Source organism: Paralichthys olivaceus, chromosome 9 (assembly GCF_024713975.1).
Source record: "Paralichthys olivaceus isolate ysfri-2021 chromosome 9, ASM2471397v2, whole genome shotgun sequence".
Lineage (NCBI taxonomy): Eukaryota > Metazoa > Chordata > Actinopteri > Pleuronectiformes > Paralichthyidae > Paralichthys > Paralichthys olivaceus.
Window position 1 is genome coordinate 24,432,585 of NC_091101.1, and position 25,479 is coordinate 24,458,063.

Genomic DNA, 25,479 nt, shown 5'->3' on the forward strand with positions numbered 1-25,479 from the left:
AATATCTTCCCTTAAATATAAAATTCAACGAAATGAATCTCTGATAACTAACAAACAAGCACCAATGAAAACATTGAATCCTTGACAGAGGTGAAACTTACTAAAAAAAACATTAAAAGAAAACGTTCAGTGTTTTCATGTAGAGGAAAAAGGTTTGAGTGACTGATGATAACCTCTGGATCAGAACGTTTACCTCTGAGATGCTTCAGTAAATATCTGCCTCAGCCTCGCTTCTGTCTCACCGTAGAATCTGAGAAAACATCCAGAGCATCAATGATAAACACATCTTTAATTCAATGAGCTGTTATTCAACCAACAACATATTCCTCACTTGCTCATGATCTCTGGGCCGTTGATCACCGTCATGTGAGCTCCCACCTCATTGGCTATGGCTCGTCCAATCATAGTCTTCCCCGTGCCTGGGGGGCCATACAGAAGAACTCCTCTGGGGGGCGGGATCCCTGCAGTGAAAACAGAGTGAACTCTCTTCCAGCTTGTGTCTGTAACTCTACATTGTGAAGGGAGCATCGTGGGCATCTGGTGGCCAAATGTTTTAATGTGGACTGATGAATGGCGTTGTGCTACTTGACCCACCGTAGTTCCTGAAGAGCTCAGGGTGTTTGAGAGGAAGCTCGATGGTCTCTCTGATGACATCCATCTGGCTGCTGAGCCCACCAATCATGCTGTATGTGACCCTTGACCTCTTCGCTTCTGCATCTGGATCCTCCCGTCCTGCTCTCTGTCTGAAACTGACTTTAGTGGAGCAGGAGAGCGAGTAGAAGGTGTCAGTGTTCAGCGCACCACCAGGGGGAGCTGTGGGGATTTTCCCTGTCTGCTCTGGTTCCAGTGAGCTCTCCAGACAGACAGCGTTGTCTCCTGACCCTGCAGGAGGATTCTGGGAGTTGTAGGAGGGACTGCAGGGAGCAGGAGGTGAGGAGAAGGAAGAGAGTGGGATGGGTCGGCGTGGGGTGCTGGATGTAGGACCAGGCTCTCCAGGCGTGCCCGGTGCCCCCTTGGCAATGTTATCCTCCACTGTGAGCATGCTGAGCTGCAGGGAGAGGTCGGCTGACGTGGAGTCCAGAACAGAGGTGATCACAGACGACTCCTCAGCGTCCAGACCTGGTTCAGGAGGACGAGCCGGTCTCTGGAGGGTGGCGCCATCCTCTCCTCTGATGGATTCGACCCGGAGACTGCATGAGCGGCCAAAGTAGGAGAGGGAGAGGACATTTCCTGGCAGAACGATGTTCCCAACTGCCACGAGAGAAACAAACAGGAGAGTTGTACCAGCTCAGGAAAGAGACCAAACTAAATCACAGTGCTCTTCTGTTTTTGTGTGGAAAGAACACAGGGTTTCTGCAGGTTTCCATAAGTGCCGTGTGTATCAGAGTGATTGTAGAGTGTTTTATCCACATGTTGTTTTATCAAAGCACTCTGATATATGTGTCATGGACAAAGAACTACAACCACAGAGACATTACAAACTATGCATGAAGCGAAAAACTTAACTTTAAAGCCCAATGGATGTAGCTCTAATTGAAAATGAATTAAGACCCACGTAAACATAGTGAAGACCTAGTAGAGAAAGTTTTTAAGCATGAAAGACAAATTGAGGCCCTGTGGAAAAATGTGCAGGTCGAGGAGAGAAGACAGATATCCACAGATGCTGCAAGAAAACCACAGAACATAAACAAAAAGCAAAACATCAACTTACCCAAAGATCTCAGGAGGAAGTTCTTGAACTCATCGGTCTCTGGTGTGTTGTCTTTGGACCTGAATGAGACCAAAGAGGTACAACATGCACAACGCATGGACTGTTGACTGTAGCTGTCAAATACAGCCAGCAGATGGCAGCATTACCTTAAAAACAATGCTCTGAGGGGTCTGTGATTTATTGAAGGAGACAGTTGTGTTTCACTCCCTCTTGTTTCTTTTCACAACATCACATGATCTTTAACAACAACCATTTGTTTTAATAAGACACCTTGGACCTCGGTTGGTTTTGTGAAATTACATGAACACTGAAAGATGTAAAATGATGTGTTGCTGCAACATGAAAAGTTTCTCGTGATTAAAAATGTGTTCATGACAAGAGAGGAATAATGTGACTCTTAAAAAAAACACGCATAATATGGAGCGTGGGCTTTTAGTCAGTGAGAACCAGCTGATCTTTACCTGTTGGTTAAAACCACCTCTTCAGCTTGAAGCACAGCCCCTGTGATCGGCTGCAGCGTCACCGCGTCGCCTGACTTCACTCCCAGGTTCGTCTGAGCACATTTCTGAAGACCAACTTTTCCACCTGGAAACGTTGCGGCGGGCCATCCCACACACACCTGTACGAAACAGAGACATCTTTTTTAATAAAAAGTTTTTTCAGGCGTGAACATTATTCAGGCCGCTTAAAGATCAGGCAGGGTGTAACAGTGATGAGAAGTCAGTGTGGGAGAGCGGAGGGGAGGGGGAGACCTCTTGTTGTCCGGTGGGAGCCGTCAGAAGAACCGGCCTCCCGATGCAAACACCGGCCAACTTCAGTGAATTGAGGCTCAGCTGGGCCAAAGATGATCTGCAGGTTTTGGGTGTTTTGTCATCAGCTGTGAAGAAAAAGTGAAAAAAGTATGAGTTGAAATCAGGAAGTTGAAAAAGTCTCGATGTCACATTATTGTTTCTTTTAAGCTGAAAACGGAGAATGACAAAAAAGAGCAAAACATGTTGCTAATTGGATTCAGTCAATTAAGAGTTACATCTCCGCAGTGACATTATATTATTATTATATTGAATTGTTCTGGTGACATTTAAAATAAAAGACAAGGTTGAAATTAATTTAAAACAAAACCATGTATTCTACTTTTCCCTTTCGCTGCTGTGACACTGTTACTTTTATTTGTATAGACTATATTTACAAATCCCAATCTGCATCATAAGACTCAACGATGTGCAACATCCATCTCATCTCCTCAAACACCATAAAAAACTAGTTTTGAGCAGTTTACTGGTTTGACACAGTTTTCGTGGCCCAACATTTCCTCTGAGTGTTTCCTTGATGCAGTGGAAACGAAAACAACAACACAAAGAAGAAGACATCGACCGATCTGTCTGATTCAGCTTCACATCAGAGACAAACTATCTGCACCACGTCGGGAGTTTTCTTACAAAAGAGTCAGACTCGCACCTTTGTCAATGAAATCGATGACAGTGAAGCTGCTCGTGCGGCTTCCTGTCTCGTGTCCCGGTGTCTGCAGGCTGGACGAGTCGCTCGAGCTCAGGGGACAAGAGCTGTCTCCTTCACTCGTCTTCTTCGATTTGCTCTTGTTTTTCTTTGAGGACATTTTCACGGTGAAAGTCTCCACGTGAGATCGAGAACATGTGTAAACACGAAGCGGCGCACACCACTTCCTGGTTACACCGAGGCCCCGCCCCCCATGGTTTACCGTAAACACCCTGCAACGTTGCGTGAAAATCTCCTGAAGGCAGATTTAATTTTCATGATTTAAAAACAAACAAACGATGAAGAAAAGTTAAGTATTAATCAGTAAATAATCAAAATAAATGTTTAATTTCCAGTGAAAACTGGTGTAATTCTACACATGCACTGTTTCCACCAGGCAGCAACACACACAAAAACCAAAGGTATGAAAAATATAAATAAGACACAATTCTACATTCGGCACATTTGTAAAATGTAAAATGTAAAATGTAAAATGTAAAATGCGATCTTTTCAATTCAAAACACTCATGTGCTATGTTATATTTATTATATAAAAACGTTTATATTTAACCAGACTAAAGATTTAATTGGCCGAATTTAACACCACACACCGGTGCTTCTTCTAAGACCAAACACTAACCTGGTGAGCTAAAGAAATAATCTACATTAGTTAAATCATCAGATTTTTGAACGAGGTTCGTCGCAGCCTTCGTCGCCTTGTGCTCGTGGGTACCTCAGCTCAGATGTTTACGGTATTGACGCAGCTTCCGGGGCGGGCTTTTACGTAAGTGTACTTGAGAATTCGTACCCAGGTTCGAGAATCTGGATGAGCTCCACGTGCTGCGGTGTTTCTCTATCAACATGGCCGCTTCCGCCTCGGTGTTCAGACTCCTGCCGCTGCTGCTGAGGGAACCGCTCCGCTGCGGGAGCTCCGGTGCCACACGCACAGCGGCCCGTGCGTTCTCCCGCCCGGCCCCGGCAGGTGGCTCCCAGCGGCACAGAGCGGAGGGGTCCGGGGCTCTGACCGGGCAGGTGGACCGGTTCGGTGGAGTCACGGTGCGGCTGAGTGACGCCGGGTTCCCCGCAGACATCAGCGAGAGTCTGTTCAGCGACTTACTGCGAGGTGTGATGTTGTTGTTGTTGTTGTTGTTGTGGTGCTGAGAAGTACACGTGTTGTTTTTATCAACTCACACAATCAGGAACCTGTGTGTGTGTGTGTGTGTGTGTGTGTGTGTGTGTGTGTGTCTGTCTGTGTCTATATATGTGTGTGTGTGTGTGTGTGTCTGTCTGTCTGTCTGTCTGTCTCTATATGTGTGTGTGTCTGTGTGTGTGTGTGTGTTTATGCATGTGTTTCTATGCATGCATGCATGCGTTTGTGTGTGTGTGTGTGTGTGTGTTTCTATGCATGTGTGCATGTGTCCGCCTGTCTGTCTGTGAGTGTGCTTGTGCATGTGCATGTGTGTGTGCATGTGAGAGTGTTTGTGGTTATTTATCTGTCTGTCTGTGTGTGTGCATGTGTTTGTGTGTCTATGCATGTGTGTGTGAGTGTTTGTGGTTATTTTTTTTATTTGTTTGTTTGTGAGTGTGTGTGTGTGTGTGTGTGTGTGTGTGTGTGTGTGTGTGTGTGTGTGACATGCAGTGATTCATTTCTTTTCTCGTTGTTGTTTTTCCATTTTGTTTGTGTGGTTGAATGTTTTATTTCATTAGTTGATGTATTGAACACAGACACTGAATCAAATTAATACAAATTGTTATAAATGTGCTACAGTTTAGTCCAGAGGCCATTTCTCATCAAAAGTAGATTTATTGTCATTCTAGACATACAATGGAAATGTTTTGTGTAAAATCAGCAGCAGTAAAAAGATAAAGGATCATGGACAGATGTTACAGATGTGAAATTTTTCTTAATATCACATTTATTACATTATAGTTATTGGCTGCAGCCAGTTAATGCTACATAATGTGACACAGTAGAACCACAACAACAACAAGTCTCCTTCCACCACGTTGTGTCTGTTGTTCATCTTCCTCTCTTATCTTCCTAAATCTTCCATCTTTGTACCGATGCCACCGAGCGGAAATGTAATTGAAAAGCATCTTCCACTTTTGATTCATCGTCCTCCACACATGTCTGTTTCTGCAGTTTACTCTCCAACAAAAGCAGAAACATTTCACTTGCCCACAGATTCTTTGGTCCAGTGGAAAGCCGAGGGGAAGGTTGCCGTGTGGCTTCGAGTCCCCATCTCACTGAGCCGGTGTGCAGCCGCGGCCTCGACTCACGGCTTCACGTTCCACCATGCCCGACAAGACCACGCCGTCCTGGCCCTCTGGCTGGGAGAAGGCCAGAGCAGACTGCCGGAGTTTGCAACTCACCAAGTTGGAGTAGCAGGTAAAGATTTTACAGCCTGAAGTTCATCATCTGTGACAAAATAAATTCGAACCACATTAAACTGCTCACAAAAGCTTTATTTTCTATTATTCTGAGGGCACAAGGTTGTTTTGCATTTTCAAACTCATTTCACTTGCGTGAGTGGAAATCCACTCAGCAGGAATCTGTGGAGAGCAGCAGCTGGAGGAGGAGCTGCTGTCCTCAGATGCAAAGTTCCTGACTGTCCAGCAGAGGGCCGTTTATACCTTCATTAAAGAGAAGGAGGCCCTTGAATCATGTCAGAACATGTCCACAGCATCTTCAGTTGAGGGAGGGGGTCCAGAATTTCCCCTTCAGTTGCCAGAGTGCACCCCCACCACCCTCAGGGTCGGAAACAGAGATGGAAATAATGTTTGGAATCTCAAGAATGCAGCTGCTTCGATCGTTTTGATAGAGATTGGAGCAAAATCCACATCTGGACACAGAATGTGCAGCTCTGCATTGATTAGAAATACCTTCCATCTAAGATACACTTTTAAAAACTCACCACTTTATAGCTTTAGTTTAATGAAACTTCTTATTGTTCTTATTTGGGACCTAATAACATCAGAACTGAGCCGAATGAGGTGCTGACCAAACCTCACTGTAGAGATAACACACAAACTCTGCTGGATTTAAATTTATAATTGAGGAAGGTAAAATGTTTTAATTATTAATGCCATTAATTCAGACTGGGTTTGGTTATATCTTAAATATCACAGGTGGAATAAACGGCTCTTCGCAGAGTAATGACGAACTTATATGTAATATGTATTTAGGCCGATAAACTCAGAAATTATTATTATTGTGAATAAGTTGGTTTCACAGTTGAGTGCAGTACTTAGTGACTCATGGATCCATGAGTATTTGTGTTTTGGACGATGTTCAGCCTCTGTTGTGTCATCTCCCCGCAAACTGATCCAGCAGCTGAGCATCAGACTGTTAACCGATGTGTGTTTCCTGTTAAAAGAAGCTGCGCAGTCAGATTCCTGGGCCTCACGTTACTGGTTAAATTAATAAAACCTATTAAAAAAAAACACATTTCAACTCCAGTCATGAATTTCTTGTTTGGAAAAGCCACAGTTCCTCTGACGATCCGTCCTTTTTGTCTCATAATTCTTATTCCCCCCCCCTTTTTTTCCTCAAATGCTCCTGTTGAGCATTTTGTTTCCTGGACTGAAGGCTACATAATGATAGCCTCTCTGAGCAGTGACCAGGCCTCCTCCTGTGAAGTGCCATATGGCTCAGGGAACGGGGATGACATCAATTTCCACTTGGAAGTCCAAGTCAGGCCTTCAGGACGACCCGTCCCTCTTTACACATCTGTGACATTCATTTAAGGAGGCACGTCTCGGACGCTCAGACGGAGCACCCGGAAAAGAGAGTGGCCCCTTTGAGCTGTCGACACCGGCACATAGCTGCCTCTCTTAGTCACCACCTGCTGAAAAATAAAAGCCCACTCAGACCGGACACAAAAATGTTAAATGGTGAAGTCGACGTCATTCAACTGAGTCACTCTGACTCTGTTTAGACTCAAAGTTAAACATTTTCTCTTGACACGAAAACTTATTATAACCTCATTTATTTTCTTGTTGACACTGTTGTCCATCCACGAGTTTGTCTTAAGTTACTGTAAATGTAGTTCTGACGTTAAATCAGCTACAATCAACATCTTTATATTATATTATGTTAACTCATACCTCCGTCCAGCCCCGTCGATCCAATCAAGCTGCACCAAGTCACACACACTTATTGATATCAATACTTTAAATGTGTCTGATTTTATTCATCAAGATCCAAGATCAAGTATTTTCTGGGAAATGAGTGGAAACGTCACAAATCAACACAAATTCCCGGACTTGACCTTTGACCGATCAGCTGCCGAAGTTAGTCGTCTGTTGATAAACCTCCAAGTAATGGACCCACCAGGTTTGATGAAAATCTGTTCACGTGCTGTCGAGTTATTTTGTACATACACGCACGCAAGGTTGAAAACAACCTCGGAGTGAACGTAGGATTTAACGTTTATCAGGTGATTAGAACCTTTAGATGAATACTTGCTGTCATGTGCACTTAAAGGTGATACATGTTTTTTGGTTTAAAGTTTGGTTTTGCTGCCCCCAAGTGGCCAGAAAATGAGTTTAGCCTTCCTCAGTCCTTGGCTCAAATACATCAGATGCAGTTCGCAGATTTAACCGAGTGAAACTCTTTTAATGGTTTTGCGGCGACTGTCCAAGAGCTAGCACGGACGTTGTTATTTGTACGAACCCTAGTCCGTCCTTCAGAAGAGCAGAAACAGGTTCATTTGAAACGAACTGACATCTTACGAGTCCCCGCGGGCCACTGCAGCTGTAATGTGCTTATGGCTCTTCGGATAAACATCAAGCGTCACTTTATTACGCTTTTATTTTTGGTGTTTTTGGCCGTCTCTCTTGTGTATGGCCACTGAACTGGCTGAGAAGTGGAGTAAAATCAAATTTTCGTCTTTAGATTGTGAACCAGAAGCTCAGTAATGTCATTCGTCAGGTTCACGTGCAGACGTGATTGATCGTCATCATCCCAGACATGTAAGAAAATCCATAACGGAGGGAGCAGATGCCGCCCGAGGTCTGACTGAGACTTTTTCCTCGACACTGTGGAAGTTTAATGTTGAGTCCAAACTAATAATCAACTCGGAGCTGCTCTGCCAATAAGTCTCCCATTAAATTGTTCTTATAGTAACTCCCTCAGCGGAGAATGTGGATCAGATTACATTGCAGGGAAAGAACTTACATAATATTTAAAGTGACCGTGTGATTTTTTTTTTTTTTCTCTTCTCTGTAGGTGCAGTGGTGGACGAGTCGAATGGAAAAGTTCTTGTCGTCCAAGACAGAAATAAGGTATTTGTGTTACTTTAATGTGTGAAAACACTTCAACACGTTTGTTAAAGATGATGTCAACGAATGAATCAAAGCAGATACATTCATTCATATTTTACTTTACGTTGTGTTGAGTCGTCAAAAGCACGAGTATCGGGGCCATGTTGTAGGATTACAAGAAAAACAAAGTAATTTCATGAGAATAAAGTCATAACATCCAATCCCAGCTGATACACAGAGACAAACAACCATCTCCAGTTCCTATGAGCTGCATGTGTTTGCACTCTGGACGCTGGAGTACCTGGAGAAATCCCACAGAGGCTGAACTGTTCACACAGAAAGGCCGTCTGACTGTGAGGCAACAACTGCTCACTGAGCCAACCCTTCAAAAAAAAAACTGTTCCGTAGACAGAGGGACAACAGTTTTATTGCCATGCACGACGGAAGGAAAAGTCTTTTGGCGTCCGGACTCCCTGGTGATGAGGCAAAGAATCTGAACCCCGGGGTGAGACACTGGTGGTGGTTGTGATGAGATGGAGGGATAGTAAAGATCTGAATGGACGAGGAGGCAGGACGGCACGTTTATGGCGGCTCTATTTCCTCCTGAGGTTTTATTTTTTCGCTGCTTGCCAGAGTTTTTACTGGGTGACCCACAGATGAAAGTTCAGGTCTGAAAGCTCTAAGCTCTGATTAGTGATTTACAGTTAAACTGGTGAATCATTCCCCCCCCAAAAAAAAGTTTAAGATGATTTTAGTCCATCATCTCTTGACCCTGAGATCACTGATCCTTCCCTCCTCAGTGAACAAATAAACTGTGACTCGCGTTGCTATTAAAAAATGTAATAAGTTGTGTTTATGCAGCGTGTTGTGTGTCGCCTGTGTTGATCCTCTCAGACCCTCAGCAGCTCTCGCTCTGAACACAGCCCCGCAGGACGTTAACCGTCCTCAAGCGAACAGTGTTTACACGAGCTGAATGTGCTCAAACAACTCAGTGAGCGTCTGTGTGTGTCCGCTCCCACAGAGCGAAGCTGTCGTGCTCGACATGTTATTTAGTTCACTCTCAACAGGCCTCCTTCTGTAACCTTTCCACTCACATTTGTTTGTGTTCTCCGTCGGCCAAAGCAAGATTAGCGGCGGGCTCCAGAAGGTCAGTGATGCAGCAATTTAGCAATCATGTCATTAGACAAACAAGCGAACCGGACTTGACCTGAACGTGTATAGATGCTCTGATACAACGTTTCCCTCCCCGATACAGATGCGTTTACAAAAACAACAACTTAGAAATGGTCGTTGAACCAAAATCTGGTGCCAACCCCTCATTGCAACACTCAACAACGCTGAGAGGGTTGAAGCTGCCCTGTAGTGAATCTCTGTGATAATGTTGACGGCTGATTGAATAGCCACGAAGATGTAATTGTGACATTCGATAAATTCAACGATTTCCAAACAATGCTCGAGCATCATAGATGACGAAAATAATGTCCAGTTGCACAATAGCCTGTTGTTACGCATGTGTCATCGTTGGCTGTCGATCAATGAACTCCAGAGGGAGAAATAATCACTGCTTCAAAAAATAACAGAAGCAATTAGACAACTCACAAGTTTGGCAAACGCGATGAAGAGCTCATACCTCGAGCCACAGTCACCTTCAGTGCAGTCATGACACCAAACTACCCACACACGCTGCTTTCAGACATGAACTCTGGAAAACATCTGGAAAACATCTGGAAAATTGGGTCTGGACATGTCCTGGACTTGGCCCTCCACGTACGAGGATCCCAGCGGGACATTGTCTTGGTCAGACCTGTTTACAACAACAGAAGCATTTCTAGGACATTCAGGCGAATGATGGCGATCGAGTGTCGCACCATCATCAACAGACCCTCTCGCTTGATGTGAATTTTACATTTGACTGCGTTTTGTTTTGTTTTTTTCGGACATTTTACCAGAGGTCAGCAGGTAAAACTCCGGAGAACGCCCCGTGTGCGTTCTCACATGCAGCCCCTCTGGAAAGTGTCAGAGAAAAGTTCAGTTCATGTCTGAAAGCAGCAACAGATTTCAGTCCCCGTCATCCAGATCCATGAATTAGTTCCATGGGAATTTGTGTAAATGTCCAAAAATGCACTGACAAAGAAAGTGGAGAAACAAATCCTGGATCCGCCCCTTTGTCTGCATCCATGCTGAAATGTAATTAGTTTTTTTCTTGGCCCGTGTCCCATCCTTCCTCCAAGTTGCATGGAAATCTGTCTAATCGTTTTTGTTCAATCCAGCTGACAAACACAGATGGACGGGGGGGGGGGGGGTCCTTTGTGGTGGTAATACAAATGAACTAATCTTCAGATACTCCCCCGTCACAGGAATCTGGAGAGCGTTTAATGTATCTTGATATATTCTTCAGAAGCAGAGGGAAACAGTTAGTGGCCTGGAAGTGCAGGGAGTGTTTTATCTCTTCCTCCTCCTCCTCCTCCTCCTCCTCACCGAGCTGTTTACTGGAAACAGGCTTTATAATAGTCTGGCCCTTGGCAGCAGAGCGTCCCTGGCAGACCGAACCCGTTCAGAGCTCGTGAAGAGTTACCAACTTCCTGAGGAGAAACCACGACATTATCATTATCACTCGCACGTGACAAAAGTATAAAAAGTGACAGATCCCTGTTGGACCGTTCGTTTCATTCATCGAGGGGGTGAATTATGTAAGAGTGCTCGGTTCGGTCATCGTCCAGTGACGTTTGCACATCGTTCCTCTGCAGATTTGGTGTAAAAGGTTAACGAATGTTCAGCGTTCTTCCACCAAGTCGAGCTCCAGCGGTGACGCAGTGTTTTACTCTGAAAAGATCACACGGACTCGACGGATTAAGAGTTACAGAGAACCTCCTTTATTTCTTCCTTTTAGAAACAGCTCCAAAAATATAGCATTTTGTTGACAATACATGAAAATAAATGCCGTAGTGCATTCGTGTTTCCCACAGAGAGGATTTGCACAATCAAGGAAATCTAAGATGAAATAGAAATTTGAAAAAAAAAACAAAACAAGCATAGCATACAAAATTATTTAAGTAACTACAAAAATATATATACACACACACACACACAACACTAACGTCATAATTTAACCAGCAGCAAAATGTTATTTTTCAAGGTTAAGTGGTGAAACAGTTTTGGAAGACACACACACACACACACATTAAAAACTCCAGAGTGAGGCACTAAATATAAAACATGAAATGAAAGGATTCTCAGATCAGAGCATTAAATATCTCTGTGTGTATAATTAGAATTCCACATGTATAAGACTCTGTTTTAGATCATATATGATCCTTTACTGGATACTGTCATTTTCTTTAAGAGGAAAAAAAAAACTACAGCTTTACCTTCAAATATTAACACGAGACTGTGAATTGTTGTTCTGCACCACAGACTGAATATAAAGATGGACGATATGACATCTCCCCAAAAGTGAAGCCAAATCACTCTATTTGCCCTCTGGTGGCTGGCTGCAGTATAGGTCATAAACCCCCGCCTCCTCCATGTTGGTGAATGGGCCAAACTATGAAATCAGTACACGTCAAATATCCATCCACTGTCTTCTGCTTATTGGGGCTCAGGTCACGGAGGTAATGGGGGGGTCAACCCGGGGTCTCCTCCCGCCACCCTGGAGGCGTCTGGGTGTCTGAACTCCTCCCCCTCTCTCTAAGGCTGAGCCCAGCCCCCCCCCCAAAAGGAGAAAACTTATTTTGGCCATTTGAATTTACGTCAGAGAATTTATTTGTCGTTCTAGGTGGAGATTAAAACTTTCACAATCACAGCTGAACAAACTCGAATCACTTCAAAATCTTTGGGCCACTAATTTTCTGTTCAAGCCCAAAAGAAAACAGACGGATCACATCCCAACAGAGTCCGAACCTGAGCCCAGCTGGATGCAGTTATTACCATGATCCCCCCCCCCCATGACAAATATGCAGTGCAAAAGCACGAGACCAGCCAACGTGAATAACCCGAATACCATTTCAAAAACCTTCTACGAACCCAGCCCGGCCCCTCTGGACCCCTCGGGCTTCGGTCAGGTGTCCACACTCGATCCATCTTCACACACAGTCTGTGCTCTACACTAACAGATACATGTACAGCAGCGCCATCTGTCACACTCGATGTTTAACTTTGCTCCCGACTTTCAGACAAAGAACGCGTGGAAGTTTCCCGGTGGTTTGTCTGATCCAGGAGAAAATATCGGTGAGTGTCACACTCAACAGAGCTAATAAAAAAAAAAAACTAATACAGTACATCTAGCTAAACCCTTTACATTTAGATTTTAAGATGATGCATAATACATTCATTTGAACTTCATAAAATAAGGCACTCTATATTTATATATATATTTATATATATATGCTGAGTCTCTCCCAATTCCCTTTAATGTTTTAAAAGCAGCTTTAATATTTTATACATGATCCAACAGAAACAAGCAGCATCACATCTCTATTTTTATTTTCCTTTCCTCTACGTCAGTTTTTATGTTGATTTGATATATATGTGTAATTTAATATTTCCCAGGTGCCACTGCAGTACGTGAAGTATTCGAGGAAACCGGCGTTCGCTCAGAGTTCAGATCTCTGCTCAGCATCCGGCAGCAGCACAACCACCCCGGCGCCTTCGGCATGTCGGACATGTACATCATCTGCCGACTCAGCCCGCTCACCTACGACATCGACTTCTGCACTCAGGAGTGTCTGCGCTGCGAGTGGCTGGACCTCGCCCAGCTGGCCAAGACCAGTGAGACCACGCCCATAACGGCTCGCGTGGCCCGGCTCCTGCTTCACGGGCTCGAGCGCGGCTTCGACAACATCGACCTCGCCATGGAGGAGCTGCCGGCCGTCTACTCAGGGATGTTCTACCAGCTGTACCACAGGCAGATTCCCCAGACACTGAAATCCTAGCACGCCATCAGCACACTGGGTCATCGTGGATCGTGATAAGCTATGTCGACACATGGTTGTCAGTATTAATAATATATAAAGTGTATTTATCAATGGAGCGTTTCACACAACAACTTTTACTGTTGAAGAAATACGGTGCAATAGACTGAACTACAGCACATTCACTTTGTGCGTTTGAAAGGATCTGGATCTCATACATACTAACACTTGAAGTCCACGTGGGACCTACCTCTCTGTAGCTGTGATTATTTTAAAACTCCGCTTGTGTTTATACGTTATTCTCCTGTGCAATGACGCTTCAGGGCATTTGACACAAAGCTCTTATTAAACAAGGACAAATCAGGAATGTGGTTCCACCAGAAATCTTTTAGGTGAGTGGAGAAACTTGGAGAAACTAACTTTGCAAGTTCTTCACGAGTTTTGATTTTTAGTGTGTTTGCTGTGTTTAGGTTTGTCAAATAAAACTTTAAATGAAGCTGCTGTGTTTCTAGTTCTTCCTCCTCCATTGTCTTCAAGTCACTACATCTCACAAGTCTTTTTAATCCCCATCATGTGGGAGACTCTTTTTCTTTTCTTCCTGCACAGCCTGTGTCCTGCTTTCAGACTCCAGACTCACACGCTGATTAACTGAAGGCTAAGACATGTTATCTGAGAGGAAGAGGGAGGATCTGTATAGATAAAAAGAACAAATAGTGCTGTGCTGCCATTCTGTTGAGCTGCACTTGAGCAAGGCACCTGGCTGCAGTTGCACGAGTGCAGCCGTTGATCGGTGCACGTGAAAAGTCTGGATGCGTGCCACAGTTTAAAGTGAAGCTGAAGAAGAGTAGATAAGATAAAATAAACATAAATAACTGTTAGGACGTAACAGTTGGAAAGATCACAGCTGTTTTGGGGCAACCCTCTGTCTTCACATCTTCTTCTTTGTCTTTGCCGTTAAGAACTTTCTCGATCGCGTCCCAGATCAGCACTTGGCGGACATTGGGAGGAAAAGAATGGCCTTCTGACCCGGTCCAGTTTTGTTTCCAGACTTGTACTGGCCCGTTCGCTTCAGCGCCACATACATGTTCGGGTACTTCCTGGAGCGGTAGGTGTTGTAGTTGTTGCTCTCAAGCCGCTCCAGGAAATGGCATTCGTCCGTCGCTCGTCTCTGTGGAGAAAAACATAAAGGGAGCAAAGTTTAATTTGACGCTCAGGCCAAATAAAGGAGACATGTGATGCTGTTTCAGTTTTCCTTTCCTCCGGTGTGAAATGCATTGAACACTTAAAAGAGACTGGAGCTGTAACCAAGTATTTCAGACAGAGGCTGAAAAGAGGAGCTGCAGCAATGGACAGTTTGAGGACAGTGATGTGTTTTCTGAACATTAGAGCATGAAAACCTTTTCAATTAATAACAATAATGAATATTATGAACCTGAATATGAGCAGTCGTCTTTAAGATTTCAATGCTGGGAGGATGAACCTGCCACCTCATACACGTGAGCTGTTCTGTAAACTGGAATACGACAGAGCTGAGATCATGTCACTGAATGTGGACATTTAATTTGAATGTTTCAGTGTTTCGTTCCAGAATATGAATGATTCTGGGACATGTGGTTTCTGAAGTGGCTTTTCATTAAAGAAGTTATTTTGTCAGGGTGATATTTTATTGAATGTTTAATATAATGTATGAGGAGGAAACTTGTAATGCTCTCGTTTTTTATGACATTAAATCACCACATAAAACACCCTCAAACTAAATGGCACCTTTATTTTGAAGGAGACGGCTGGTTTATTGTCAAGTGTTTTTACACTAATACAATAAAACTTTATGGAGAACATGTCTGACCAGGGACATTATTACAACTCGGGTCATTTATTTGTTTCTTGGTTCTGCTTCATTCAATCATGATCAGACATTAAACTCAGATGTAAATGGACTAAATGTTAATGTGAAGACTTAAAACAAAAAACCAAAGGAATAAAAAAAGGTCAAGACATCGGTCATTGGATAAATGTGAATATAAAGTGAAGGGAATCAAAATGAAGATCACATTAATCATTATGTCTTTTTTTTTTTTTTACAAAAGCTCTGAACATCATCCTTCGTAGAAAACATTAATTACACAACGTCTGGACCACATCTCACTGTCTCTGGGCGTTGACGCCCCAACACCCTGTGCAACAGGAGGCTTTTGTTTTTCGTTGACCGTGACTGCTCGGCAATGAAGCTCTGAATTACCATGATGACATTTTCTTATGATGTGCCACAACCACTCAGGACCACTTAGTTCAATTCATTATGCAAAAGCAGGAGCTGTAGAGAACCAGTACGTCAGTTCTGAAAATCTGCAGCAGTAATAAAAACAGCGGTTTTGGTTTTGGTTTTGAATCTTTGGTCACAACTAAAAAACTTAACTTGTCGCCAGGACACAGATATTCATATCTGTTATCTAAGATGGTGGGGAATTATAGTTTAACTTCAAGAAAAAGCAAAGTTATTTTGTAAAAACATTGAAAATAGGTTAAAACTTGATGAACAACAGCAGAACGTAAGTTCTAATCTTCTGTTGTTTATATATTTATCAATAAATGAATACAACTAGAAATGCAGTATTAAATATTCAATAAGTGCTACATGAAAAAATTCAGCCTAATGACACATGACTTTTATTGATTGACAAACTATTTGACCTCTACTTAACTTATGAGAGGGATGTAGGCCATAATAATGAAATAACAGAAGGCCATTGTAAAGACCTGACAAGTAAAACTTACTTATTTTGTGTGGTATCAACATTAATATGTGAATTAAAGATAAATTTAACTGTATAAAACTTTGCTTCCATGCTGGGACCTGTGACCTTTGCTGGGTTTCAGAATAAACAGACCAACCCTACAGATTATACATATATATATATATATATATATATATATGTATATATACTACACTACCACTACCACACATAAATATATCAAAGGGCTTGAATACAAAGCAGATGATAATTCATGATCAGAACCAAGCTGATGACTGATTTCCACTGAAGATGCTAAACTAGCTAATCTTAATGATCATATCACTTCTGATCATTAAGATAATTTCAATCTAGTGATATTAATATGGAGAAAGCAGTTTTGCAGGAATCAGAGCTGACACAGAGTGTGACGCTTCGTCGCTTCTTATTCAGAGGAAATGATTCTTCACAACCACGGAACCACATCAGTCACCAAACACTTCACACTGCCACTATGAAAAGACCAGGGTGGCACAAGACCAGCGGTGGTTACTTAGCTGTCAAACCTCCTCCACATCTGGACAAAATAAGCTGCTGCTTCTCTTTATTCAAACGACTGGTTCAAACGTTTGATCGAGCTCCTTAAATATCTCGGAGATTCTGTTCTTGTCCTGCACGACTCTCTGCTTTTCGTTACTGAAGCCAGGTCATGAAAAAAGTTTATTTATTATTATTTTACACAAAAACCAAATAAGTTGTATGTTCTCAAACAATTCACACGATAATTTGCCTGGATTGTAAAACAATGTTAAATAATGTGACATATTAAACATCTCAGCATCAAGAATCATGACGCTGTCGACCATTTTGACTGAGACGATGTCATTGCAGACGACCAGACTCGAGGATGGAGGGAGCGAGAAGTTATTGCTAGAGATGCCTCAGACACTAAATACTGTTCATCTCTTTCTGAATCTAATACATCTTCTACGTTTCCCCTTTGGTCTGTTCAATGTTGAGACATTCCTCTCTCGTAGACGATGGTAAATGAGCATCGGCCTCATTCTTCTGTGTGGGAGGGTAAATATTTGATTTCCAAAACGCATCGGTCTTGTGACACGACACTGAGATTAAACTGGAGAAACTCGGAGGCTTTCAATGATGGGAACACGATAATCCAGCTGTCTCACTCACCGCTCCGAACAGTCGTCCGTCCCTGTTCATCGCCAGATAGCGGTTAGCACAAACCCCTTTGATGATTACTTCCCCCACTGACGTCGCCTGGAGCTGAAGTTTTACTGAGGAAAAAAAAACAAAAGTTTACTCAAAAAAACATTGAGATTTAAAGAATAAGGTCATTTTCACACCTGAAATCTGAACCAAGCTTCATGTCTTTGTGTCGTAGTTTCTATCTGATCTGGTTGGTTTTGTTTCACGTTGTAATTTATGGAGCGCGCTAAAAGATTTCGTCCGACGTGTCTACATCCTGTCGTCATCACCTGCGTGGGCTGCGTCTGATTGGTTTGTAGACAAGCGTCTCACGTCGGTGTGTTTCCAATTTGGCTTTTATTGGATGTATTGTATGTGAATATATATTATTTTAATCTGTATTATAATCTATATTTATTCATTTAATTATTTACGCATTTACTTTAAGAGGAGGCCAATGTTAATCTGGAAATCTGTCCAGAATTAATCCACATTAAGACTTCGGTTAAACACACATCTGTCAGCAGTTAAAGTCGCTGTGTGGATGATTCCTATCACTGATCAAAGAAGCGTTATTCCCCAGAAGAAAAGAAAAATGAGTGTTGATGGGGTGAGATGAGAAAATAGGAAGAACAGTTGGATCATTTCTGTACATGTTGCTGGTGTGAGGCCAACGACGTGTGGCATCTCATCTCCGTAAACACAGAACGTGAGGTAACAACTCTCACTGGCAGGTTCGTTGCGGGGTCTGACGCAGTTTTAAGAAAAGGATAATCGGTGAAGTTCTGGTCACGTCAGTTTTAAATGTATAGTGTGAAAACTTCAGCCACTAGAAGTCTCACGATTAACGATTAATCGCGATCCAATGAGTAGAAGGAAATGAAACTTCCTGCTACTTTGAATAAAATTGGGAATTTCTCTGGGTTTGAACATTTGGATAATGTAAGTACACAAGTCAGCAAAATAAAGAACAGGGGTCTTGTCTCTTTTCTTTCTCTATTCTATCTTTAAGAAGCATTTTAGTCAAAAGCTTAATGATTAAAAGTGATTCCTGTTTTATGACTCACTGCGACTCCTGAACCGATGAAAAACTAAAGCCAGCACTTGCTTCTTGTCTCAGGATATCTGAACGTGATTAAAAGTTAACTGGATTACTCTAATAATAGCTCCTCTGTCTGTGAAGTGGTTCCATATCAGGCATCTTTCTGTTTGGCCGCACCTGCTTGAAATGTCGCACACGGTATCTTGGGGAACGCGCTGCACTAACATGTGTTTTCCAAGAAAACAACACAACTTTCATGTTCCCGCTCCTCCCCTCCCACTTACTGATGCAACACAGGACACACACTTAAAAGTAATCGGTGATACGGAGGTGTCACAGTTGTCCGGGACAGACAGACGCATGAATGATTCCACTGATTTACTGATTTACTTAAAAACAACATATAGATTGACTGATACAGACGAGAGGAAGTGGTTGATTTGTAACAGTTTGTTGCCTGTGACCTCTAAATCACTCCTGTTTTTTAACTGTTGTTCTGTCTTGTGTGACGTAAACCTCACACTGTGACTCAGAACAGTGATCTACGTTTACTAAAAACATCACTGGCATATTCCATCAAAGTTCCCATTGATTATGCAAACTTCCCTTTGACTTATTATTCTTTCCAGACGCAGGCCTACGCTCACGTGGAGAATAAACCCAACTACGCTGGAAAATTCACATTTTTCCTCCATGATTGCTTCACGTTTATTTCCCTGTTGCTTGTTTTTTTTTTTTTAAACGAACATAAAGGAGCATTGTGTGCTGTGCAAAGCAAAAAGAAGGGGGACTGGAACTACTTACTGTGGGGGTCGTTCTTCTCCCGGATTCCGTCCACTCCCCCGTCAGATCTTATCCTTAGGAAGAATCCCCCGTTTTTACAGTACAGCCTTTTGGGATCCTTGAAGCTCCCAGGAGGGAAGCCGCCGCTGCCGCCGTCATCAGGTGTGGAGGGAAGTGTAGTGATTTCTCCCGTGGCCATCTCCTCCTCTGTTCCCCCGCTTCCCGGCTACTGCTTCGTCTCCTTCTTGAGCAGTGCAGGAGCCCCACCGTGGCCTCCCACCTCCCACTAACTGCTGCCTGTACCCTCCTCCCCTCCTCCAACGAGTTTCACACAAACTGATTCTACTTAACCCCAGAGGTCAGTTTGCTTGAACACCCCCCACTCAGGGCAGCAAGTGCCCCCTGAGTCCTGGGAATCTCAAGCAGAGGGTCTCCTGGAAGAGCCTCCAAAGTCTAAAATGTCCAAATCTCCTATTTGTAGCTGCTTGTCTGCCGTTTGTAGAAGAGGCAGCTGCGTTGCCAGTGTACTTGGAGCACACTGGTGGAGGGGATACATGCGGCTTCCCCCTGTTTTCCACTCCTCTTGCAATGAAGTATTAAAAGCAGGGCAGCTGGCTTAGATCTGCGTGGAAGGCTTTCCCCTTCGGGCCTCAGTCCGCATGCGCCCAACACACACACACACACTCTCACTCTCATGCTCACGCCCACTAGTGCTCACGGATTTAACCCACCAACCCAAGAGGAGTCGAAGAAGGAGGGCATGAGGGAGGGTGGGCGTAAGACTTGGTGTCACCCTTCAGTGAGCCAAGAGCAGCAGCAGCCATGTGAAGAGAACCAGTGTTTTCATTCATCCACAGAGACGAACAGAGACAGCCAGCACAGGCAGCTTCAGTGATTCACTCTGTGCTATTTATAGGGAAAGAATCCACAATGTGTGGACTCCATGAATGAGTGATTTTTGATTTCAGAACCAGCCGAGTGGATGATCAGTGATGACAATCATTACTGCAGGTTCTTCTTCTATTTTTTGATTTTAGGACCAACTGGCTCGTGCATTTGTCATAATAAGCTCTGCTCTGAGCTCCTGGGTGAACGTTACCACATCTGAGAGTCGTGCTGGGTCAGAGGAGAGTCCGCCGTGCTGTTCGGTCGATGAACTGTTCGGTGACCCACTAAGGCCGGAGACTTGAATGGTTGTGAGGAGGGAGTCACCAACAGGATGGAGTTTAAGATGAATTTCCTCAAATAAACAAATCTCCTGAGACATGTTCTCTGTTATTTGCAGAACTTGCTGCAAGGAAATGAGGAAAAGTCCATAAAATCTGTTACGGACATTTTCCAGAGTTTGCGTTTCACATTTGAAGAAAGAAACAGACGTTTGTCGAGGTTGGACAAGATTGTTCATCAACTTATTCTAGTTCCAACATTATTTTGTGATTTCCTCTTTTTTTTTTAAGAAATCAATGTCTGAGGAGACGAAGCAAAGAACATGAGTGTGTTATTCAAGGCCTTTTCAATTAGAGTTGTTCTGACATTGACTCGTCACATTCCACACAGGCATGAATAATATAATCAGAATTGTCTGCCTGTTTGTCTTCATTGTCCCTTATTAAACAGTACATGATCCAGAGGAGGCCTGTTCACCATGATAAATGAAAATTGTGAAGGAAATGTTATGTTTTATTTCATTATAGGACTCTAAGCAGCAGCTGTAATGAGTTCTAGTATACTTAAATAGCAAAATGTCCTCGTCTGAGGAAAATGAAAGAAGATTTATGGTTTGTCAGTGCTTCTTTCTAAAGATAAACTCCTGTGGCATCTGTTTCCACGCTGTTGACGACAGAAGGTGACAGTGAGCTCTGCAGCCATTCTGTGCAGTGACAAGGTATTTCATTCAATTCAATTTCGGCACAGACCAGGACAAAGGGGCCAATAAAGGACTTTGAAGGACATTCATTGATCTTCAGAAAAAAAAAATCAGGCATATTTAGGGGAGTGAATTCTGTGAGTCTGTGTATTTGGTGCAGTTTGACTGAATTTAAGGAAACAGTTCGGCCTCGATGGCGTTCAGTGCACTGCTGTTCTTTTTTGTAAACTTGTGATGTGTAAGTCTCAAGTTTCGACTGTTGTTTGGGGCGGACATTAAAACATGGATGTGTCACCATGACACTAATTTCCTTCTTAATTTTGTGTTTGCTTTGTTATACTCCCACCTCCCTCTCAAGGCCTCAACACTGTTGAGTCTAGGCTGCTCTGCCTCTACTGTGACACCATGGTAACGCTTTTAATTAACTCAAGACAGCAAGAAGCTCCGTCTCTGAAGATTTCACATCACTGTTATTGACGCCTCTGACACACACACACACACACACAGGAAAAAGATTGAAGATAACAGAGAACGTGGTTTATGAGAATCTCGATGGTTATTTTAGTTTTTTCCAGGTAATAGAAGGTAGTTGTTTTTTGGAATTATTGTAAAATAAGTATTAATTCCATGAAACAGCATTTTTTATCCTACGTGACCTTTGAATGATGATGTAGGAGGGCAAGTATTCAGAAGTCAAACAACTAAAATTAACTCCCCGACCTACAAAGACTTAACCAAAAACATCCACTCTGTCTGGAGGTGTTCCTTCCCCGTCAATTATTCCCACACAGGTCATGAAACCACCACCGTTGGCATGGAGGTAGAGTCCGGGTTTAGCATTGAACCATACAAACCAAGCTGTGGACACAAATATCATTTCGGAAGTTTACTGAGACTAAAAGACAAACTGGCACGTCTAAATTCCTCCCATGCTCCAGGAGACGGAAATTTAATTGTGGTTTTGGACCTATATTATTTGTTTTCCCACACTGAAGTGAGCGTGAAGTGAAGGTGTTTACCAGAACATGTAGTAGACTCAGGTGAGTCAGGATTAGTTAGAAATAAAAATAAACTGACTTTTAGGGTATTTTCCATGAGAGGTGTACGCCGCAGCCATAAAACAAACAGTGTGATAATAAAGACAGATTAGATTAAAATCATGAAGGCTGTTATGACACTTTACTCATTTGTCACGGCTTCCGAGTGTCTAGGATTAAAGGTTAAAGGGTGAATCAGATAAATAACTCTGTTCTTTATTTTACATCCTAGTTTCATCCCGGAGGTGAGTTTGAAATGTGCTGGTGTGAAAGAGTCAGATAGATGACAACGTCACCCCCATGTGGCAGAAAAAAATACCCCACTAACATTTATATTTTTTAATATGGTCCTGACAAAAACCAAAAAGACAAAGATTTTTCTAATTGTACTTTGTACCAGTCATATGAAAAAAACTAATTTAATATTTATTGCAGGCTACATAAATAAAAATATTAAAAAGCTGTGTCTTGTTTTAAGATTATAACAGCGTCAGATTTTCCTGTGCAGCAGTTGTTTGGTCCACACCAGTGATGACCTCCGCATCCGTCTGTAAAACCAGAAAAACCAGATCTAATGCTTTCCTCCACGCTTCCTGCTTCACACTCAGATTATCATAGACTTCCATTGCTGGTGCTTCGTTGGATTTCAAAGTGCTGTCGTCATTTTCAACCTCTAATAAAAGTTGAGATAACTTTGCAGCGGTGTCCACGTGTCCGTTACGTTCCTGAAGTTGTTGGCTCACCACAGTCCTGGCTCTGACTTTTGAAACCCTGCCAGTGTTAACCATTACAGTGGATATGTAATCAATTAAACCATCTGCCATGAGGCGCAACACTACACCCCTGTCAAGGTCAGCTGCTCCTCCTGCTTTGGATTCCTGCGTAGAGTAAGCAGTCCCTTCTTGGTGCCGAAGGTGATGAATACAAAGCATTTCTGTCGCTCCGGCACCAGGCAAGACGGCTCTGTCTTTCAGCGCGTGGTGTAAACGATAAGCACAGGCCCAGAACTGATCCTCCAGGGCCTGCAGCTTGCCACGTATGCAGCTTGTGAGGATCACTGTGAACAACCCGCTGTTCCCACCGGTGGAAATATTCACAGCTGTCGAGGACTTCCTCTCAGAGCCGCCACCGCCGAGGTCCCTCCATATCTCCACCTTCACCCCGGTGCCAACACAGTGCTTCGTCAACTGAGTGGCGTAGGTCACCGGAACTCCTCCTGTAGCATCAGCGAACGTCTTCAATATGGAAGCCTTCACTTTTTCCACAACAAGCACACGACGTCTGCAACAGTGTTGAATCACTTTCTCACTCGCAAGCCCACTCACGAGTATCAGGTTCACTTCCAGGTTCAGCAGAAGTGCCACGACCTTCACCATCCACTCTTCCTCTTCGTCTGAACTTAGAGCCAACTGGTCACTCACATGCTGTACGCCTGCTGGTCTGCTGAAGCCAAGATGGCGGAAGGTGTGAGACAAATCTCCATTGATGAGAGCGACCTTCAAGTGCTGTTCTTTTAAATGATGGGCCACTGAAGCCTGTTCAGCAGATAGAAGAACGATGCAGCCTGGTAGAACACACGCACGCTCCTCTGGTAAACCAGGTACGACACATGTCACCACTTTGGTTACGTCAAATGTGGAACAGCTGATATCGTGATTATTTTTTGATTGCAGCTTGTTGGCTTCCACTACTAAGTTCATTGCACGGACACAACCATGACTCAATCCCTCAGCAATGTGTTCAATGTTGAACAACTGATGAGGTTGTGGTACCGTTGAGACATTATTAGACTCAGGCTGACAAAAGTGTCTGCTGAGCTTTAATTTCCTGTGTCCACTTGTGTTAAGAGTCTTGCGATCAACACATTTTGTCCCCTGCAGGTGGTGCGATGCCCGTGAATCCTCCACGATGGGTTTCTTTAATATCTGAAGTCCATCAGTTGAGATGGCACATTTCCTGCAGACATCTACACATATATTAAGCCCGTCCGACATCCCAGAGATGATGTGCGATACTGAGATTCCTCTCTGGACGCACTCCAGGGCGGCCCGGCTCCACGCCCCTGCCAGAAACAGCAGGCATCCTGACCCTGTGTTGTAGACCTTCTGTTGGGCTTGAATAGTCTCGTAAACCAGCTGACCCACTGCGCAGGTCAGCTCCAGGTTCTCAAAGATGCGAAAACATGAGCACACAAGAGCCGACTCCTCACTTGTGTCATCGTGGATAAATTTGTACCTTTTATTGGGGCCCAAAGAAGAATGTGCGACGCCCGCCAACGCTGAGAGCTCCTGCAGTCCAACATGCTGTCGATGGTTTATAACCGTACTTCTCAACATCACTGGAGGTTTCTGGATTGTACAAGGATGACAAACGTTTACATTTTTCATCTTTCACAAGTTGAGTTTAACCATATACAGTAGGAAAATACAATATTTTAAAAAGGAAATAAATACAGCCCCTGCAGCAAACAGAGAGTAAAAATGTTGTTCAAGTGTTGATGAATTATTAGTTTATATCTCGGAAAGAACAGAAGACGACCGTGGTTCTGCCATCAGGGCCCATCGGCTTTGGAACAGCCGACCTGAGGAGATACGGCTCGCAGAGTCAGTGACTTCTTTTAAATCACTTCTTAAAAACCCATTTTTATAGACTTGATTTCATCAGACTGTGTTTATACTGTGACTTTTATTTTACTGTCATATTACTGCTTTTACGTGTTCATGTCACACACAGCTCTATATTATCCATTTAATCTGAACGCTTCCTTGCTTCGACCACCTGAACATGGTTGCCCGGCCTCCTCGTCACACGGCATCCTCATTTCCCCTGTAGTTACTTTTCATGCTTTGCTGTCAAGGCACTTTTCAAACTTTATAAATACAGATTTCTCATGACATTATTATTATGTTTGACATTAACTGAACTCGCTGCAACATGCAACAGTGACTGTGTTTTTCCTGCAATAGAAAATGAACACTCGTTTCTGCAGGAGCTGCACCCACTCGTTGTCTTTATTAAAAATCATAAAAAAAAAAAAAAAAAGTTTCCACACAACTGCAACGATGCTGATCAAACTGAACTCCTGAGCACAGAAGCACGAGAGTAACAGCTGAGCAGACTTTAGCGAGTGAAGCTAACAAGCTAACTTCAGGAAATGCAGTCGGTTTCCGTGTAAATTCAGCCTGTGGGTAAAAAGGCTGAGGTGAAGTCAAACGTATAACAAACATATAACGACATAAACTTCAGATCCACATGAGGAACTGAACTTTACCTGGTTTATTACAGTCAAATGTTCCTGCTGCTCGCTGCTCAGCCTCCAAACACAGAGCACTTGCGCATGCGCATGAGTTTCCCGGTTGCTTGGAGACAAAGAAGCGATCTCTCCCATTGGCTGGCTGTTTTTTTTAAACCCGCCCATTCCGCTCTGCGATT

The 25,479-nt window shown here is 43.3% G+C and overlaps 4 protein-coding genes across 4 annotated transcripts in view; 1 reads left to right on the plus strand and 3 right to left on the minus strand.

The window, feature by feature from the left end:
- The window catches only part of afg2a (AFG2 AAA ATPase homolog A), a 91,730-nt gene extending 88,295 nt beyond the window's left edge, over positions 1-3,435 (minus strand). Inside the window, exons 1-7 of the mRNA XM_069532098.1 lie at positions 3,167-3,435; positions 2,464-2,588; positions 2,173-2,330; positions 1,712-1,770; positions 595-1,251; positions 332-461; positions 194-250 (exon numbers count right to left, since the gene is read on the minus strand). Of these exons, the coding sequence (XP_069388199.1) occupies positions 194-250; positions 332-461; positions 595-1,251; positions 1,712-1,770; positions 2,173-2,330; positions 2,464-2,588; positions 3,167-3,323 (1,343 nt within the window). The 5' untranslated portion in view covers positions 3,324-3,435. The remainder of the gene's footprint in view (positions 1-193; positions 251-331; positions 462-594; positions 1,252-1,711; positions 1,771-2,172; positions 2,331-2,463; positions 2,589-3,166) is intronic.
- Positions 3,436-3,964: 529 nt separating this feature from the next.
- nudt6 (nudix (nucleoside diphosphate linked moiety X)-type motif 6) lies at positions 3,965-13,873 on the plus strand. Its single transcript, XM_069532100.1, has 5 exons — positions 3,965-4,325; positions 5,388-5,591; positions 8,433-8,488; positions 12,640-12,694; positions 13,016-13,873. The coding sequence occupies exons 1-5, from the start codon at positions 4,064-4,066 to the stop codon at positions 13,396-13,398; spliced, it is 960 nt and encodes a 319-aa protein (XP_069388201.1). The 5' UTR covers positions 3,965-4,063; the 3' UTR covers positions 13,399-13,873.
- Positions 11,318-22,238, minus strand: fgf2 (fibroblast growth factor 2). Its single transcript, XM_020105694.2, has 3 exons — positions 19,165-22,238; positions 17,304-17,407; positions 11,318-14,545 (listed from the first exon to the last, which is right to left on the minus strand). The coding sequence occupies exons 1-3, from the start codon at positions 19,340-19,342 to the stop codon at positions 14,360-14,362; spliced, it is 468 nt and encodes a 155-aa protein (XP_019961253.1). The 5' UTR covers positions 19,343-22,238; the 3' UTR covers positions 11,318-14,359.
- A 133-nt stretch (positions 22,239-22,371) lies between these two features.
- Positions 22,372-25,465, minus strand: bbs12 (Bardet-Biedl syndrome 12). Its single transcript, XM_020105691.2, has 2 exons — positions 25,319-25,465; positions 22,372-24,395 (listed from the first exon to the last, which is right to left on the minus strand). The coding sequence occupies exons 1-2, from the start codon at positions 25,463-25,465 to the stop codon at positions 22,527-22,529; spliced, it is 2,016 nt and encodes a 671-aa protein (XP_019961250.2). The 3' UTR covers positions 22,372-22,526.
- Positions 25,466-25,479: the final 14 nt, after the last annotated feature.

What these genes read in the sequence shown, in the direction of transcription:
- nudt6 (XM_069532100.1), top strand. Translation starts at nt 4,064, where the DNA reads ATGGCCGCTTCCGCCTCGGTGTTCAGACTCCTGCCGCTGCTGCTGAGG. An exon ending in TCGTCCAAGACAGAAATAAG is followed by an intron (nt 8,489 to 12,639) that starts GTATTTGTGTTA and finishes CCCGACTTTCAG; the next exon opens with ACAAAGAACGCGTGGAAGTT. An exon ending in TGATCCAGGAGAAAATATCG is followed by an intron (nt 12,695 to 13,015) that starts GTGAGTGTCACA and finishes AATATTTCCCAG; the next exon opens with GTGCCACTGCAGTACGTGAA.
- fgf2 (XM_020105694.2), bottom strand. Translation starts at nt 19,342, where the DNA reads ATGGCCACGGGAGAAATCACTACACTTCCCTCCACACCTGATGACGGC. An exon ending in GGAGAAGAACGACCCCCACA is followed by an intron (nt 17,408 to 19,164) that starts GTAAGTAGTTCC and finishes TTTTTTCCTCAG; the next exon opens with TAAAACTTCAGCTCCAGGCG. An exon ending in ACGGACGACTGTTCGGAGCG is followed by an intron (nt 14,546 to 17,303) that starts GTGAGTGAGACA and finishes TTTTCTCCACAG; the next exon opens with AGACGAGCGACGGACGAATG.
- bbs12 (XM_020105691.2), bottom strand. Translation starts at nt 25,465, where the DNA reads ATGGGCGGGTTTAAAAAAAACAGCCAGCCAATGGGAGAGATCGCTTCT. An exon ending in ATTTGACTGTAATAAACCAG is followed by an intron (nt 24,396 to 25,318) that starts GTAAAGTTCAGT and finishes TGTACAATCCAG; the next exon opens with AAACCTCCAGTGATGTTGAG.